The sequence below is a fragment of the Gigantopelta aegis genome, chromosome 13 (genome assembly GCF_016097555.1).
Source record: "Gigantopelta aegis isolate Gae_Host chromosome 13, Gae_host_genome, whole genome shotgun sequence".
Taxonomy (NCBI): Eukaryota; Metazoa; Mollusca; class Gastropoda; order Neomphalida; family Peltospiridae; genus Gigantopelta; species Gigantopelta aegis.
In genome coordinates this window covers 11,880,259-11,900,588 of record NC_054711.1, presented here as the reverse complement: position 1 = coordinate 11,900,588, position 20,330 = coordinate 11,880,259, and the positions used below count along the sequence as shown (strand labels likewise).

At 36.8% G+C, this 20,330-nt stretch overlaps 1 protein-coding gene across 1 annotated transcript; it reads left to right on the top strand.

Annotated features, from left to right (window-relative positions):
• Positions 1-451: 451 nt before the first annotated feature.
• On the top strand, positions 452-18,698 carry LOC121387834. Its single transcript, XM_041519058.1, has 7 exons — positions 452-628; positions 3,525-3,668; positions 4,199-4,341; positions 7,534-7,641; positions 12,384-12,482; positions 13,869-13,998; positions 14,941-18,698. Exons 2-6 carry the CDS (start codon positions 3,611-3,613, stop codon positions 13,932-13,934), a joined length of 474 nt encoding a protein of 157 aa, XP_041374992.1. The 5' UTR covers positions 452-628; positions 3,525-3,610; the 3' UTR covers positions 13,935-13,998; positions 14,941-18,698.
• The last annotated feature ends 1,632 nt before the right edge of the window (positions 18,699-20,330 follow it).

Here is a 20,330-nt window from a genome sequence, read left to right as displayed (position 1 = left end):
GTCGCACCGACCTGTCGCATGCGATGGAAACCCAAATCGGAACGACTTTAGTCTTATACGACAAGTCCTGCCGGAATCGTACCGATTAGAACATGTTCTATTTCTCGCGACAAATCATTTTATATAAGCTCTCAGCCAATCAAATCACATTAAAGTACAACCGTTTAGTTTCGTCACTTCCGTGTTTTTTCACTTGCTTATAAGCATATCAAAATGTCCGGATTTCATGGGTCCATAAAACCTATTATTGTCCAGATGTGGTCAGTAATTGTTTTGTTACATAATGCCATCAGTAAAATGTCTACATTCATGTTTTCTTTATTTCAATGGACATTTTAGGCACTTACATTTCCCGCAAAATAGTTTTAAACTGATGAGCTTTGTTTGACGTCATCAAATCTTATGACGTAACGTCATCCCCACACACGATTCGAGTCGTAACGACAAATCGCATGCGACAAGTCGGTGCGACTAATCCCATCATGAGAACGCCGCTTATCTGTATTAAAGTTTTTACACATCTTTATTCGATATATTTATATTTTAAATACTATAGTAGTACTAACACTATGCCTTGCAATTGATTCAAGTGGCCAAAGAGATGGCGTCGTCGCCACCGTAAGCCAAGGTATGTATTGATCTTTTCCCCTTTTACGTTTGCTAGTTGTAGCCTATATGTAATTTTTTACATTTCAATCCTTTGACTTATTGTAATATGCATGTATATATGCAGGGGACAATATTTTAAAATATTAGAAACCTAAAATCAGTTAACGTAATGTTTTCCTAGATAATCTATTGTTCGGTTATGTGATTGTTAGGGGCCTATGGGGTTTTAAACGCGCTCTCTCAGATGGTTGACTCAATTATTGACCCAGCAAGGTATTATATGACAATATATACATTGATTTGTACCTAAAAGTACTTTATTCAACCATCTATATGACCACCATATCACACTTATTATTGATATTTTATAAATAAAAAAAATTGAATTATGGGTACGGTCCATAATTCTGAGAAAAATAACGGCTATTTGGAGTGTAGAGGTGTGACGTATTATTTTGAGTCACGTGATGGGCATTCCCTGAATAACCGCAGTGTCAAAATAGATTTACCAAGCTCGTGTAACGAGAACGCTTGACCATCCTCTGCGGGTAAATAGAAAAACAACAATGAAAATAAGTTATTAAAAAAATAATAAAAACATGTACTGAATGATAATAAGCTCATACATTAATTTATTTTAGTAACAGAAGCATGTTAAACGTCGACAATCCCGACTAGTTAGGCCTTTGCATCTATAGGTAAATTTATCGTTAGTCGTACGTGAAAAACTCTAAACATCTGGATCATGAACACCTTCATTTTCCACCTTGTCAAATTCATTATCATGCAAAATATGCCATAACAGCTGACTTGACATAGGAATTGTTACATTTTTAAAGAATACTCTGAACTAGACGGTGTGTATATACGATGTGACTATATATACGAAGGCCGTGTATATAGCTTTCACTAACGAGGGCTGGCTATATTCACAGCAAAACTGTATATATATAGGCGGTAAATAAGTACATGTATTTGATTGATCCATATTACCGAACCATCTGGAACAGGAGGAATACATACTAAGTACTGTACGAAGAGTGCATTTTCTGAACAGGGGAGGGAGTGGGGAAGTAGGCTATATGAATTTAGCGGACCCTTTTGTGTACGTTTTCCATAGATATATATGAATAGCGTCATATTGTCCCTACAATACTAACAAAAAATTAATAATAATAAATAAATAAATAAATAATAATAATAATAATAAATAATAATAATGAATAAATAAATAAATAAAAACTATTACAAATTTATCCGCTGCTGAGGTAGATTAACTGAAAGAGAAACTAACGACGGACAGTACACAAACTAACAACAGGGTTTGAACTTAATAATTTTTCACTGAGTGCAATTTTGAGGCTGCTTACGTAATTTAAAAAAAAAGAGTTAATTTTACAGCAAATAAATATGACTAAAAGGTTATTTTGCTGTATTTAGTCACATTTCAAATGCTTAAAATTGTAAGGGCAATAAAACTCAAAATACATTTTTTTGTAGGTTACTAGTAAAGCTGAGACCACTCCCGGGTCCCCCTCTAAACAAACGCTCCCACCCACCCCACCGCGACGTGATTTTACCAACATTATAATACATGTAATAATAATAATAATAATAATAATAATACACAATTATTATTACTATTACTACTACTACTACTACTACTACTACTACTACTACTACTACTATTATTAGCCTACTACTACCTTTTTAGGGTGGAGGGGCAGTGTTTTATCTGGAGGAGTTTTGGCTATAAAAATGCAAGATTAACGTGCGTGCACACACACACAAACGGCAGACTGAACTTGTCCCTGCACGTAGAACTGGATTCAACTGGGTTAAGTAATAATTAGCCAACCTTTGGACGACAAAACATGCAACAGTACACTGGAGCTTTTTACGCTATACATTAAAACCGAAATACCACTTTGCGAACCAGTCATAATAATTTGCACACGCGCCTGATAATAATAATAATAATAATAATAATAAATGGTGAGTTCATGTTCCGACTGTTTATTATTTTATTTCAGCGTATTCGCGGTTATTTTTGTCATGAAATAATATATATTTTATTTTTTGCCATGTATATAGCCGGCACTCATTTCCCAAGTCTCTATACACGGCGATCGTTTATATAAAATCCACAAATACATTATACGGTTGTCGTATATATAGCCTCATCACTACGAGTCTGTTTTTCCGTATTTTGAATGTCTCATTTAAAGAAGAGTTCCAAATTTTAAAACTGAAGCGTGTCATGGAATTCCCAATTAAAATGTTTTGGATCATACAGTAACTAGGTTTGGTATTCCAAATGAATGTAATTTCCATTTATAATGCATATTTAGAGAAATAAGGCCCACTAAATCCGTGATTGAGCTCCTTTAACACTTTGTTTCCAAATGACTGCTAGATCTCGGAACTAAGGTGTTCTCACGGGCACTTTACACAGATTAGTATACATGATTTTTTTTTTTTTTTTTTTTAATCTTGGATTGCATAGAAAAGGTGGATATATTTGATACCGAAATCAGGTGCATATCTAAACTGAAATCAGAATGCACGTCCTCGTTCATGCGCGATGGCATTTGTGCTCCAAATGTGGTTTTAGGTCACAGCAAGAAAACCACGGCAAAAATCGACGTCATACCTCGGGAAATTATTTGTTTAAAAAGTTGAGGTGCTGACCAGAGACCAGAAATTTATTTTGTTTGGCCTAATATAGAACCTAAATGACAAAAAAATAAAGAGAGAAAAAAATGTTACATATTCAACAAAACTATTGAAGCTTTTTTAAAAATTGGAAATCAGTGTCTTTTTTTCTAATTTTTTTCCACTTAGAAACAAAAACAACCCCTTTGATAAACAGCCTGTTTAATTTTTGTGGGTTCTTTTCTTTTTCTTTTTGATAGTCCGAACAGCCATCGTGCAATGATCTGTCCTGGTTTCAAGATCCACGAAGTAATATCAATGGTCAAGTGACCAATGCGAAACAACCATGGACCAGGACTTGGTCCAAGACTCGGTCCATGCGGCTGTGGTACTTCAGGTGACAGGTTTGTTACTTTTATTGAACTGTTTACTTTTCTAGGGTTGAGCTCACACTAGGTCAAAACTATATGTAACCAGATATTTAGCACACTTATTTAGCTGCATGACAAAAGCTTATACATTTGAAAGATATGTTAACCAGCCTGAGTTTGCTTTAATAGATGTTCAGAACAGTCGACTTTAATTGGGGAAATTGCGCTATGTTAAGTAATAATAAAAGAAAATAATGAGGGTTGTTCTCTTCTATTTTTCTTGTTTAGAATTTCAGTATCTATACGTATGCAGTGTGTTTCTTGTTGTCCTAGTGCATTATCTCTCAATAATCTTATGCACTAATTAGGATGATAAAACATATATCGAATATACAGACCAGGTTTTTCACTGAAGTAAGTTTTTAAGCCAGTAACCAGTTAATGACCATATGTAATTTAGATTTTAAAGATTTTTCACCATATACTGTAAATATACATTGTGTAATATACGTTAAAACATTTTTTTTTTGGTAAATGGTTTCTTTTTTTGTTGCTTTGTTCAGCGAAGCCTCCCGTCAAGCGGCACTACTCTGCTGACGACATGCTGGTCTCGAACGCACCGCAGATTCATGCGGTGAACTTACAGTTACGCAAGTCGGAGGGTAAAGACTCTAGCAGACAACACCTGCCCAAAAGGGCCTACGGGGTCAGTCACGTTTACACTACTCTGTTCATTCACTGTCTTCATATTCTGTAACCTGACCTCTTACCCATGTGCATTTTCATCCCCAACTCCCAACCATGGGTGGGATTTGGCTCAGTTGGTAGAGCCATTGCATGACAGGCTTACATTTATCAAAATGTGTCTCTTTATGTATATGTCTAAATATATTTGTCTCTGTACGTGTATATGCATTGTTATAATGTTTATATGTTTGTATGTATATTCATGTATATTCGTTTTTATTATCCTATTAAATTTATCCGAGCGAGAGCATAATCCCGAATGTTTTATTTGAAAACATTCGGGATTATGCTCTCGCTCGGAAATTCTTTTCAAAAATCACTGGCATGATTTTGCAAATTAGGTTTTGATTGGTCGAATGAAAGGTCAACTGGACATGAGCTCCAAATGTATAATGGGCTGCTGTTAGATCCGTGATGACGTCATGTAATAGTGGAGCTAATTATTGTTCGTTAGACCAATGCAGAATATTTCACTGAGAAAATATGGAAAATATTTTCCCTGTTATGAGTGACCGCTCGGGTAATAAGATAATTTAGGCACTCGTGTAAACATCGTCTGTCATGGACACTCATATAATATCCTCTATATCTTACATGGGATATCACGCGCTTGCGTTTAACATGACGTCGGTGTAATATATGACGTCATATCAATTGGTGAAACTTTTATTTTGTTACCCATGATAAAATGGTGAAATGTTAATGGTGCCCATTTTTGTCTGTTCGTATAAAATAAATTTTTATTTACCGAATGAATGACTCCATCATATGTGGTCATGTGGAACAGAAAAAGTACACCCTCGGTGATAAAAATTTCGACCATGGGACTCGGCAAGCCTCGTCCCAGGTCGAAATTTTCACCACTTCGGGTATACTTTTTCTATCCCACATGACCGTATATGATGGAGTCTTATATTCACTTCTAGTAATTGGAGAAGAATTAAAACCATTTCAGTTTTTAATATTGTACATTGACCTTTTGGGACATGGGGGGAAAACTGAATCAGTTAATGAACCTTATCGGACCCGTACTGCATCCAGATGCGGTTATATCAAAAACCTAAGACAGAAATGTTCTCAATTCTGGAGTGAAATAAATACTTATATAAGGTATGTTCATGACAAAGGTTTCCATGGAGAAAAAAGTGATGATCTAGGAGAGCTCGAGCCTCTCTAATTGTTTTGTAGTACATTTCTCATATACAGCCATTTTACCATGACCAAAAATACAACAGTTATTATCAGATCCAGTCAAGCAGTGATGACAGCTGGGGTCATTATTTCGTTACAAAGTGACCTCCATATGTTTGGACCTTTCATCTAAATCTAATGCCACAGAGCTTTAGTTTGATTATTCTCGAGTCCAGTCATGACATTATAAACGTACATGTTGTTAACCAGTACCAACGTGTCACGTCGGCACACAGGTGTCCGGGTATTCACTTAATGTGCGTCGCCTACTATCGCTTTGGCGAACAAACCCGACCAAAGGACAAATCCTATTTTAATATAGATCCATTGGAGCTGAAAAAGAATAAAACTTCTTTAAAGTGATCCCATAAGGTGGGATTATAGACTTCATCATACGCGATCATGTCCCAGGTCGAAATTTTCACCACCTCGGGTGTAGTTTTTCTATCCCACATGGATGTGATGGAGTCTTTTTCTCTCATTCATTGGGTAAATAAACCATTATTTTACATGAACAGACAAAGATGGCTGAACAAGTAACTTTTTTATTTGACCATTTTATTATAAATAAACTACACTATCGTATTTGCCGTGTTTGTTTCATGTGTTGAATAAAATTTAACACTACATATTAACAAGATAGCTTTTAAAATGAAGGTTTTAATAACAAAATATTAATTTAAAACTATGTTTAATGACCTCACCAACTCACATTAATATGACGTCATGTATTACCAACGACGCCATTTTAAACGCAAGCGCGTGATATCCCATGTAAGATAGATGGGATAGCTCTGTTCCATATACCTGAGGATGAGAGAAAACATTATTCTGTTCTTTTATTTCTAGCTTCCTCAAACGAAACAAATGAAATACACATCCCTAGTTTCATGTGTATATGCCCATCTTTGATGGCTTGCATTATCATATGACATTGTTTATCCATCTGTGAACTTTTCATTTCCATAGAATATCTTATCAGTTCACATAGGATCATCAAACATTGCATAAAACTACAACATGAGATGGCAGTGTGTCGCATACCATGCATAACTAGGTCAGCACGACCTATTAGTTGTTTATAAAGACTATAATATTACTTGGCCAATTGTACAAAAAATTGTCATATCTCCCTCCCCCCCAAAAACCCCCAACAACAACAACAAAAAAAACAAAAAAAAACAAAAACCACATAAAAAACACACACAAACAAAAAATAATGTTTTATTATCGGTCAGAGAATAAACAAATGACATAAAGTAAAAATCATCAGTTATTATCAATTAACTTCGTGACTAAGGGCAAAATATCAGATGACAGTGGTCATAAAATGTTTGTATCACTATTTTGATCGAATGTGGGAAAGAAAGTCATCAAATGACAAAATGGCAGTAAATTAGTGGTTTCAGCAGAAGATTGCTGATAGCATTCAAAAAGAGATACAATAAAGATGTTTTCATTGTTGAAATAAAGTATAACTTTTATTATGTATATGAAATAAACAAAATAACACTGGTAGGGTATTTTATAGACTGTTAAATTACGAGTTAAATTACGGGTTTTTGTTAGTTTTAGAAGGCTGTAATGACCGATGGGTTATTGCCAGTGTTTCGTTTCACTATAATTATGTAGCACGTTTTGGTTCACTATTTTGGTTCACTATAATTATGTAGCACATTTTAATTTGGAGATCTTGCCAGAAGTTATTACTTTCTTTACTGAACTAATTTCAAAAACTAAATATCTGGTAACCCACCTGGCTTATGTCATCAATGATAATGGTTGCACACATGATTGTTTTAATTATCTGCAGATCATTTTAGTGCTTTGGTGAGTTGTAATTTTTAATATGCCATCAGTTGCCATCATCCCTGTACCATAAAGGGAGATTTAACCTTCGGAGTTTGATAATTAATAGATGACTGATCTCTCTAACAAGTATTACAATCGTGTTTTCCAGTCTCATGAGTTGCGCCAGTCTGATGCAGTTCCATCAATTCTTGATGAAACGCTTTCAAGATTACCTGCATCACAACTATCTCCATCACCATCAAGTTCGTACTTACCGGTAGGTATTGCCATTTTAAAATAAATTACATCATTTTATGGGTTTGTCAAATCATGATAATGTCATATTTAGTATCGACTTCGTGGTTTTGAGTGCACACTAAAGTAATAAAATATATTAAGAAACTTTATTCAATGTGTTTGGCTGATGTCATGGGTTTGCAGATAAATTATCAAGCAAAATCCATGGAGGTATTTTTTACACCATTTATATATTTTTTTCTACTTCACCTAGTCTCAAACAAATGCATATTCCCACAAGGATAGTAGTCTGGTCCTCCTTCCTGTTCTGATCATGTGACTGTAACTTCCTTCTTTTACCTTCACTCTTGTGGTTCAGACGACTTTCCCTTTTCTCCATCCTAATCTAAGCCATGTGTCCTTACCTCTTGGTTTAATTAAGAGGTTCTCGTGTGGGATGTTTTTCTACACACTCTTACAATATTATTGTGTATTATTTTGGTTTAATTCACTTTATTTAAAGTGTTATTTCCAAATTTTTAATTGTCACTTGTGCCAGTTAGCGGTTGTCGTTTTTAAAATGGCAGCTCTTTGTTAACTGGAATTGTGCAGACTCCTGTTTTTCTTTATCATTGCATATTAATTAATGATGTCTGATACTAGCTCGATGACAGTCATTCGTTCTTGCCTGAAGTGCAAGAAATTCATTGCGGGTTGCAACCCCTATTAATTATCTCAAGGTTGCAGATCACCTTTGGGATTCAACACCGAGATGTCACCTCTGTTTGCCACTTGGACCAACTGAATTTGAGAACTATATTTGAATTCGAGCTGTACAGGCCAAGAAGACCGAGTGCCTGTCTGAGTCATTGGCTGCACCGGTCTCATCTGTCCAGCCATGCATCGTGGAGTTCGTTGCTGATATATTGAAAAATATTTTGCCAGAAATGATGCAGCAAACCCTTGCGGCTATGAATGTTGCCATGGTTCCTTGGCAATCAGCTATGGTCACTTCGGGTGATCCTACTCTGATGCCTCCAGTGGATCTGATGACGACTTCTGGAACCTTGTCGACGGTGATCTCTGCTGTCCCCATGGCTCCTATAGTATGCCCAATTTATGAGCCTATGACGACTGCCACTCAGCAATCAACTCACTTGTTTTGAGACAGAGGTCGACAGTCCACAACTGATAACATCAGGAACTGCAGCCAGTCCCCATGGTTATTCACGGGCCGATCTGACAGATGCATCAATCTCGAAGTCTAGTTAACCCGACTTCTCAGGGAGTTGATGGGTCCCCAACTGTGACCATCCATGGTCCGGCTCACCACGGCCTTCCACTACAGGAGATCGCCATGTGAGTTCACATTTATTGACAGATTTTCCTGATGATGAGTCTCAGCCCACCGTGATTGAAGATACGGATACAGTGGATCATATGACGATGTGAGATCACCTTGGTGTAGTTTAATGACCTACTCCCATCTTTTTCGTGCCCTCCGGCTCGGTCACACAAGGGTCCGGTACTGATGATTGCTACAGATGCCTTGCCTGAGGTTGTAGTAATCTGTTCACTGGCCGCAGGATACGTGATCTCTGGTGCATCTAAAGAATTAGACAACAACTTCAGAGACACAGCATCATCGGTGTGTTTCTCTCATTGGTCAACACAGGTGTATGCGGTTTTTAACATGCCATTTAAAGATCATATTGGCATCAAAAAAGAAAGGTCCTTTTCAAACTGCAACCAGGTAATAAGAGATGGAAGTCATCCGACTATAATCGTCAGCCCTATTGGTGCTTCATCTATGAAGAAAGACTACCGGACCAGGGCCCTGTTCCACGAAAGAATTGTAGCTAAGGTTAATTGTATTGACTTACGATGAATTTTACAACTAACAACTAACATCGTAACATTTACAGCCGTTCCACGAAGCAACCTTATGGTAGTCGTAAGTGCCCCTTTAATGATTAAAATATTCTTTACAAAGAAGTACGAATTAGTTAAATAATGAATTGGTTACCGACTTTTCAGACATCTTAGATGCATTCATTGGTATCGGGCATCCATGAAGTAACTTCAGTTTATTTGCAAAGCGATAATTGCCCAATGCATAAAGCATGAGAGTTATCTCCCGTATTTTTGTGTGAAAGTCGTATGGCCTAGAATGTTTTTTCATCGAACGCTGAGTTTTATAAAAGGTATTTGCTATATATTAGATCCATTTTTATACAAAAAGTTAGTATCCTTAGAAAATGACCAAAATCATCATTTAACTACCATTTGACAGCTACGTTAGTGGCTTACAACAGCCTCATACCTATTGTATAGTTTCACAGTAATTTATGACGATAGTAATCTACGCCGCGTCGTGGAGCGGGCTGGCAATCGTAGACAAAAATTATGGTCGCGATGGTAGGTATTTACGGTTATAGTAGTGCTAACATCACTTCGTGGAACGGGGCCCTTTCGGCGCATCAGCTATGATCGAAAGACTACCGGCCCTGGCAGTCAGCTTCCCACAAAACCGGCTTGCCATTGACTCCAACCAGATCTTCGCCCACCTCTCGGTTTGACTCTAATCAACTATTACAAATGTTTGCTTCTGGTGTGTCCAACACCGGTTGTAATATCCACTGTTGGAAGCCAACTCCAGCTCTGCTGGCAGAACTGATAGGCGCTTTGCGACGATGTGTACCTGACCCGCATCTTGAAAGAAGTTTACAGCCTGCAATTATCTTCTATCCCACCCTTGAATATTGCTCCATGGGAAGGTTCCCACTCTGTCTCAGACATGCTGATGCTACAGCAGATGGTAGACAAGCTGGTGGAGAAGGGGGCTGTCAGGAAGATACCATTGCAACAGATCACTCTCGGATTCTACTCCGAGATCTTTCTTGTACCAATGAAAGATTCCAACGAGCTGTGAATGATACACAATCTGGCTTGTTTCAACAAATATTATTTACAACCACCACTGAAATTCAAGATGTTAACAGTCCACAATGTGAGGACAGTGATTCAACTGGACGATTGGCTAGCATCTCTGGACCTCGAGGATGTCTACCTATACATACTCATCCATCAATATCACCACAAGTATCTGCGGTTCTTCCTGCAAGGAACTCATTATGAATGCTGCCAATTGTAATCTCGGTGGCTTCTTGGTTGTTCACCCAGATAACGGTCCCAATGTCATAGTTACTCCATCACCAGGTTATATCCTTTAACCCATATCTGGATGACTGTTTAATGAAGTGCCAGAGAAAGAAGTTACATGTCCATGTCGACTTCATACTTTAGTTCTTGCAATGCCTCGGTTAGACTGTAAATCTCGAAAAGTCTCAATTGTGACCAACACAAAGCCTTCAATTCATTGGAGCCCTGCTGCATATAGATCTGGGACTAATGCAGGTTCCTTCTGACAGGTGGCACAGGATCCAGACTGCGGTCTCTCAAGGTTGGTGAGCCCATCTGAACAATCAAAGATGTTCGGTGCTTTGGTCGTCAGACAAAACCAGACTCCATGTGTGTCCTCTTGATCTGTGCGAGTCTTATGGTAGCTACGGACAACGTGACAGCAGCGGCATACATTAATCGGCAGGGCGGAACACATCCCAGCAGCCTGCTCTGGCTCACCTATCGTTTGTATCAGTTGGTTGACACCATTCCACTGAATCTATGAGCCCATCACATTCCAGGGGTCTCGAATTTACTAGCAGACACATTGATCAGATCATCCGCTCCACAAGCCACAGAGTGGATGCTCCATCCAGAAGCTTTTCGGTGGTTATGCCAATGACTGTGGATGTCAAACGTAGACCTGTATGCAACACGTTATAGATCTCGACACACTGGCCATCAGTTGGGAAAGTCTGGACGTGTATGTATTCCGTCTAGCAGTACTTCTTCCCAGAGTGCTACAATTCTGCTGTTGGTTGCTCTTCATCGCTCCGATGTGGCCAAATCACGTCTAATATCAAGACCTAAGACGTCATGGGGATCGAAATCATCTACCGTTACCCGCCTGGGATTGCCTCCTGCTACATTCTATGTCAAAACAACACCATCCCAATCCACGTCTGTTCAGCTCAATATAAAGTCCGATGGCTCTGCTTTCATTGATGGCATCTACGTAAGAAAATCAAACCTCACATAATTCATGTGGAGAAGTTGGCGGAGTTTCCATTATATCTCCAGACCAGCTTGAAGCTAAAGGGTTTTACAATAGCAGGCTACATCTCGCTCATTGCTACAGTCCATGATTCAGCTACCGGATCCAAGTTGGCGGTCGTTCCAGAGATCCATACTATGATCAAAGGCTATAAACACCAGACTAATTGATAATGTTAATCACAAATTATTTCTTTATTCACTGAATCTGTTTACAGTAAGCAATACATTTAATTGTGTAGATTTTTTATTTTTTATCCCACTTTCCTTTTACTTCTTTGAATTTCATCTCATTTCTTCCCAATCTTCCCGATCCTTTCTTTCAACTTCTTTCGCTGTCCACCTCCACCTCCCAGTCCGTGTCTCTCCAACTGCGACAGGCGCTTTCCATTACACACACACACACACACCTGTCATTCCCCATCAGCATTTAGCTATGAGCTTAGGCTGACCACTTTGGAGAGTGTTCAGTAGTTACTTTCTTCATTGTTAAGAGGCACTTTAACAGCCGACTATGCTCCCCTACTACCGGCGGTCGTTAGTGCCGTAGGGCAGACTAGAACTCATATTATTGAAAGTCGCTAAATTTTCTGTTATATTTACCAGGGTCCTTCAAACTGTGGACTGTATCCAGAGTTTGCAGACATGGTGATGATCAATGAACTGGATGCCATCAAGAGAGAGAGAGATGCAAGATATTCTGACGTAATACTTGATTTGGCAATGTTAAACTTGCTGTAGGCAATGGTAGATGGTTAAATACTGATAGAGAAAATAGAATATGTCCCTTATGGTTGTAGGACAAAATGTCAATGGTCAAAACGTCAACTAGTAAAGTGGTACACAGGTCAATATGTAACTTTGAGATTATACTTTGTAATTAAACATTAAAAAGAAGAGAAAACTTTCGACTGTATAAACTTTCATTTGACCAGGTTGCTTAAAATATATATATACGATTTTGTCTATAAGGGAACAACATGAATGATGGATTTTGTTTTATGCCATTAAGTCATTAAACAACAAATCAAAGACAAGTATACAAAGAACGATGGAGCATTATTTAATTATTCCAATTATTGAGATTCTTTCAATCAAGTAACAATTTCCAACTTAGGAAGCATTTTCCATTATAATCCACACGCACATACACATACACACAGGTTGATCCAGATACCACATTAATGGTAGATATTATGTCCATTGAAATTTGTCCGTTGACCTTCTGTCTGCACAGCGTCCCTTATGCATCACTGGTGTTGTTCATATGTTAAATTGTTTCATTACATTTCCGATTTTACATGTTTATCTGCTGAGAGAAATGAAAAGCAGAAAATACCAACATACCATTTGTTTTATACTATGTTGGTATATACATATTGTCATCAAGAGAGTCACTTTTCCAGATTAATAGTTATCAATTCATATGTTTAGCGCCACTGTAGTCTGTTTGCGTAAAATTGGAACAGATGTAACGCCATGATGAATAATGTTAAAACTGATATAAAAACATATTACTTTTTAAACCCATACCGACTCCCATGATATTTTAATGGTTATATGACGTTAGACATATGGTTAAGGACCACACTTATATTGAGAGAGGAAACCCGCTGTCGCCACTTCATGAACTACTCTTTTGAATTAGGATAGTACACACTACTTTAAGATTTTAAAGACGTAGAACTAACTACCTGCTCCTAGGCGATGACCAGATCACCAATGCCATACCATTCAATGAAAAAAACGAATGGTCGAATCTATCACTCCGTGACGTACAAGATAACCTGAAATTGACTTGTCTATGGCGCACAAGTTAACTATAAGCGCAAGGGCCGTAAATAGGTTTTTGTTGGAAAATGCATTTAAATTTATTGTAAAACGTTTTTTTCAGGATCTGTAAGAAATAGATTACAACATTCGTTACCATTATATGCTACTTATCTTACAACTCGTTGTTTAAAAACGTAGTATACCACTGACTTTCACTTGTTAGACACGTTTAAAACAACACGTAAGATACACAATACCTTACAGTCACTCGTGTAGTATTCTCTGTGTCTTGAATTGTATTACATATTTGTTTTCCAGAGAGAGGTGTGGAGTATATCAAGATTTAGACAGTCAAGAGTGGATCTTGTGTTTCTACCACAATAAGATCGAAACTTTGAGAGGGAGACTAATAGAAAAGGAAAAGGAGAAAAAGAAACTAAAAATGGAGGTTGGGGAACATATTCTGCAGCAATCAGTTCTTTAGGGTGGGGGAAGCATATCCAACAGCACTCAGTTCTGCATAAGTGGAGGGGGGGGGGGGGGACCTCCATGTTGTCACATGGCTCGATTTTAAGGGCGGCGGCCATGCGGCAAACTGCATGTCAGTAGTTGGTCATCATACTCGTAGACTGATGGAAAGACATAGTGAAGTTTTCTGTCCAGCTCGTTTTAATCAAACGTCTCCATAATGTTTTCCCAAATGTGAAGATTTTACCCCTTCCTGACAAAAGTTGTCAAATGCTGCATTTTTTAAATATGAATATCCTGTAACAAACTCCCACCCCACACTCCCCAATCTTAGTGTGTTTTAGCTCCATCTCCCTCTTTAGGTGACATATCCGATTATTACTATTAATTAGTAAAATTTTATTTACTTAAAGTAAAGTAGGACTACTGGATTTTTAATCGTGGCTAGTAAAATTCTTAAATTACTGATCCCATGGCTAGTGAATTTGATAAAGATTCTAGAATCCCTGCTATATTGCATATCTGTTTATTGTCTCGCCTCTACGACGTGGACACGTGACGTGTTACGTTTCCGGCAACGGTGGGGGCTTTAACTGTTGCATTAAAGATCCATAACTAGCTTTGTTTCTCATAAACTGTAAGTCCTAGAGCAATCAAACTTGCTTTGTTTGTCATAAACTGTAAGTCCTAGATCAATGAAACTTGGTTCGTGGTTGCACCTATGAATGTTTATCACAGTGCATGTGAAACAAATTTAAAATTAACTAATGGAACAGTTTTTAATTAAAATACTTTTGCTTAAGCTTACAGTTGAAGTTTTGTGTTTCGCTCCAAACAACAAGTCCTAGATGGTAGGTAATAAAAACCTGTTTTGAGTTAATAAACTACATGTAAATTAAGTAAGTTTAATCTTATGTTTCAGACTGATGAGGGGAGGCGCAAGACCAAGAATGGAGGAAAAAGGAGAAGTTTGTTTGAGAGAACTTTTCGGATAATTAGAGATTTATTTATCAAGAAAAACCCCACAAAATAGGTGAAATAGGGCGATATGACTCCTCCCTGTAGAAATGGAGAACTTATACTATTGGGGATTGCCATTTTATTTTTGCATTAGAAGACCTACTTCACAAAATTTTATTTTCCTATGTTTCTTGGATGGTATTACTTGTTTTTAGTGTACGGGGCTAAGGTGTTGTTTCTTTTCCAACGTTTCTTGGATGGTATTACTTGTTTTTAGTGTACAGGGCTAAGGTGTTGTTTCTTTTCCAACGTTTCTTGGATGGTATTACTTGTTTTACTGTACAGGGCTAAGGTGTTGTTTGTTTTCCAATGTTTCTTGGATGGTATTACTTGTTTATAATGTACAGGGCTAAGGTGTTGTTTCTTTTCCAACGTTTCTTGGATGGTATTACTTGTTTTTACTGTACAGGGCTAAGGTGTTGTTTGTTTTCCAATGTTTCTTGAATAGTATTACTTGTTTTTAGTGTACAGGGCTAAGGTGTTGTTTGTTTTCCAATGTTTCTTTGATGGTATTACTTGTTTTAGTGTACAGAGCTAAGGTGTTGTTTGTTTTCCAATGTTTCTTGGATGGTATTACTTGTTTATAATGTACAGGGCTAAGGTGTTGTTTCTTTTCCAACGTTTCTTGGATGGTATTACTTGTTTTTAGTGTACGGGGCTAAGGTGTTGTTTCTTTTCCGTTTCTTGGATGGTATTACTTGTTTTTACTGTATGGGGCCAAGGTGTTGTTTGTTTTCCAACGTTTCTTGGATGGTATTACTTGTTTTAGTGTACAGGGCTAAGGTGTTGTTTGTCTTTCCACGTTTCTTGGATGGTATTATTTGTTTTTACTGTACGGGGCCAAGGTGTTGTTTGTTTTCCAACATTTCTTGGATGGCATTACTTGTTTTTAGTGTACAGGGCTAATGTGTAGTTTGTTTTCCAACGTTTCTTGGATGGCATTACTTGTTTTTAGTGTACGGGGCCAAGGTGTTGTTTGTTTTTCAATGTTTCTTTGATGGTATTACTTGTTTTTAGTGTAGTGCTAAGATGTTGTTTGTTTTCCAGTGTTTCTTTGATGGCATTACTTGTTTTTAGTGTACAGGGCTAACGTGTTGTTTGTTTTTCAATGTTTCTTGAATAGTATTACTTGTTTTTTGTGTACAGGACATTAGGAGGTGTTTGTTTTCCAATGTTTCTTGAATAATATTACCTGATTTTAGTGTACAGGGCTAAGGTGTTGTTTGTTTTTCAATGTTCCTTGAATAGTATTACTTGTTTTTAGTGTACAGGGCTAATGTGTCGTTAGCTTTCCAATGTTTCTTGAATATTATTACTTGTTTTTAGTGTACAGGGCTAAGGTGTTGTTTGTTTTCCAATGTTTCTTGAATAATATTACTTGTTTTTAGTGTACAGGGCTAAGGTGTTGTTTGTTTTCCAATGTTTCTTGAATAATATTACCTGATTTTAGTGTACAGGGCTAAGGTGTTGTTTGTTGTCCAATATTTCTTGGATGGTATTACTTGTTTTTAGTGTACAGGGCTAAGGTGTTGTTTCTTTTCCAATATTTCTTGGATGGTATTACTTGTTTTTAGTGTACAGGGCTAAGGTGTTGTTTGTTTTTCAATGTTTCTTGGATGGTATTACTTGTTTTTAGTGTACAGGGCTAAGGTGTTGTTTCTTTTCCAATATTTCTTGGATGGTATTACTTGTTTTTAGTGTACAGGGCTAAGGTGTTGTTTGTTTTCCAATGTTTCTTGAATATTATTACTTGTTTTTAGTGTACAGGGCTAATGTGTTGTTAGCTTTCCAATGTTTCTTGAATAATATTGATTTTAGTGTACAGGGCTAAGGTGTTGTTTGTTTTTCAATGTTTCTTGAATAATATTACTTGTTTTTAGTGTACAGGGCTAAGGTGTTTTTTGTTTTCCAGTGTTTCTTGGATGGTATTACTTGTTTTTAGTGTACAGGGCTGAGGTGTTGTTTGTTTTCCAATGTTTCTTGGATGGTATTACTTGTTTTTAGTGTACAGGGCTGAGGTGTTGTTTGTTTTCCAACGTTTCTTGGATGGTATTACTTGTTTTCCAATGTTTCTTGGATGGTATTACTTGTTTTTAGTGTACAGGGCTGAGGTGTTGTTTGTTTTCCAATGTTTCTTGGATGGTATTACTTGTTTTTAGTGTACAGGGCTAAGGTGTTGTTAGCTTTCCAATGTTTTTTGAATATTATTACTTGTTTTTAGTGTACAGGGCTAAGGTGTTTTTTGTTTTCCAGTGTTTCTTGGATGGTATTACTTGTTTTTAGTGTACAGGGCTGAGGTGTTGTTTGTTTTCCAATGTTTCTTGGATGGTATTACTTGTTTTTAGTGTACAGGGCTGAGGTGTTGTTTGTTTTCCAATGTTTCTTGGATGGTATTACTTGTTTTCCAATGTTTCTTGGATGGTATTACTTGTTTTTAGTGTACAGGGCTGAGGTGTTGTTTGTTTTCCAATGTTTCTTGGATGGTATTACTTGTTTTTAGTGTACAGGGCTAAGGTGTTGTTAGCTTTCCAATGTTTTTTTAATATTATTACTTGTTTTTAGTGTACAGGGCTAATGTGTTGTTTGTTTTCCAATGTTTCTTGGATGGTATTACTTGTTTTAGTGTACAGGGCTAATGTGTTGTTTGTTTTCCAATGTTTCTTGGATGGTATTACTTGTTTTTAGTGTACGGGGCTGAGGTGTTGTTTGTTTTCCAACGTTTCTTGGATGGTATTACTTGTTTTTAGTGTACAGGGCTAATGTGTTGCTTGTTTTCCAACGTTTCTTGAATGGTATTACTTGTTTTTAGTGTACAGGGCTAATGTGTTGTTTGTTTTCCAACGTTTCTTGGATGGTATTACTTGTTTTTAGTGTACAGGGCTAATGTGTACAGGGCTAATGTGTTGTTTGTTTCCAACGTTTCTTGCATGGTATTACTTGTTTTTAGTGTACAGGGCTAATGTGTTGTTTGTTTTCCAACGTTTCTTGCATGGTATTACTTGTTTTTAGTGTACAGGGCTAACGTGTTGTTTGTTTTCCAACGTTTCTTGAATGGTATTACTTGTTTTTAGTGTACAGGGCTAAGGTGTTGTTTGTTTTCCAATGTTTCATGAATAGTATGACTTGTTTTTAGTGTACAGGGCTAAGGTGTTGTTTGTTTTTCAATGTTTCTTGAATAGTATTACTTGTTTTTAGTGTACAGGACATTAGGAGGTGTTTATTTTCCAATGTTTCTTGAATAATATTACCTGATTTTAGTGTACAGGGAAGGAACAGGCAACCAAACGACGTTCACAGACTGGTTTTCAGTAGAGCCGGTTTTCGAATGTGTAATATTGGACGTTGGTGCTGAGCATCGCTGGTCCAACGCAAACTGCACCCATCATCCCTTGCCTGAAGGCTTTGTGAACTCACAGTACCATTAAGCAACTTTGGCTAAATGAAGAAAACACTTACTAACCAAACAAATCGAATTAGTAAGTCTTGAAGACTTTGTGAAATCACCGTGCAAAAATATATGGGCAGAGAGCATTTGGTTTTGGTGTTACTTTACTGAAAACAATATTCCCTTCTGCATATTTTCGCTAAAGATTAAATACTTTATAAAATAAAGTACATCATGAATGTATACTGAAATAAAATTGGTGTTACACAAAGAGATTACAAAATATGTTGTTATATTTTATTATGAGTAACGTTTATATATACATTTGTGTGTATATATATATATATATATATATATATATATATATATATATATATATATATATATATATATATAATCTGCAAGATATTCCTTCCAAAATTTGACAAGTACTGATCTTGTCTTTGTTATATTTGCGGAATTATATATATATATATATATATATATATATATATATATATATATATATATATATAAACTGCTAATTGTAACGTAAACAACCACACACTTGTGACAAAACGCTATGCTGTCCTTCAACAAAAATGCAACGACATTATCATATTGAGTTGAATTCAGTACTCGTCAAATGTTGTAAGTAATATTTCGCAGATATAGAAACGTATATGATACGTGTACATCAAAACGCAGTTGGGTTCCGCGTTCCCTGGATTTTATGTTGGAAATAAAGAATGGAAAAGAAAGAGAATATTTTATTTAATGACGCACTCAACACATTTTATTTACGGTTAAATGGCGTCAGACCTAATGGTTAAGGACCACACAGGTATTGAGAGAGGAAACCCGCTGTCGACACTAAATTTCGATTAGCAGCAAGGGATATTTGATATGCACCATCCCACAGATAAGATAATACATACCACGACCTTTGTCACACCAATTGTGGAGCTTGGCTGGAACGAGAAATAGCCCAATGGGTCCACCAACGGCGATCGATCCTAGACCGACCACACACTAAGCGAACACTTTACCACTGGCCTACGCCCCGCCCCACAAAGAAAAAATGCAGTTGGAGTTAAACCGTAAACGTGTATATACATTCCACTGACCAAGCCTGAAAATAATAGATTTTGTATTAATTACCTTAAAGATACTGGTATATGCTGGTAATATGAGATGCAGATAGCACATTATTTTTCATTCTACCAGGATTTCCTCGGCTGAGCCTTTCTTTAACAGTTTTCTGGTGTCCGTCCGTTATTCGTCAACTCCTTTTTTATGTCTTCTCCTTCCGTTTTGATTGGATATTTATGAAACTACCTACTTTGTTTTTTGTTTTGACAAAATCCCAAAACTAGTAGGGGATATTTATAAACTTTTCAGTTTGTATTGAATGTTAAAAAAATCTAAAGTTACATTTGACAATGAAACGTTTAACATGTATTTTCTCATAGCGTTTTGATTGAGTATTTTTGAAAGTTAACACAGATTCTCTGAGACAGTCTGCACAAAATAACAGTTGTATAGTTTTGGTTGAACATATCTGTAACTCGAGACAGGGATTCTCTGGGACAGTCTGCACAAAATAACAGTTGTATAGTTTTGGTTGAACATATCTGTAACTCGAGACAGGGATTCTCTGAGACAGTCTACACAAAATAACAGTTGTATAGTTTTGGTTGAACATATCTGTAACTCGAGACAGGGATTCTCTGAGACAGTCTGCACAAAATAACAGTTGTATAGTTTTGGTTGAACATATCTGAAACTCGAGACGGGGATTCTCCGAGACAGTCTGCACAAAATAACAGAGTTGTATAGTTTTTGTTGAACATATCTGAAACTCGAGACGGGGATTCTCCGAGACAGTCTGCACAAAACAACAGTTGTATAGTTTTGGTTGAACATAT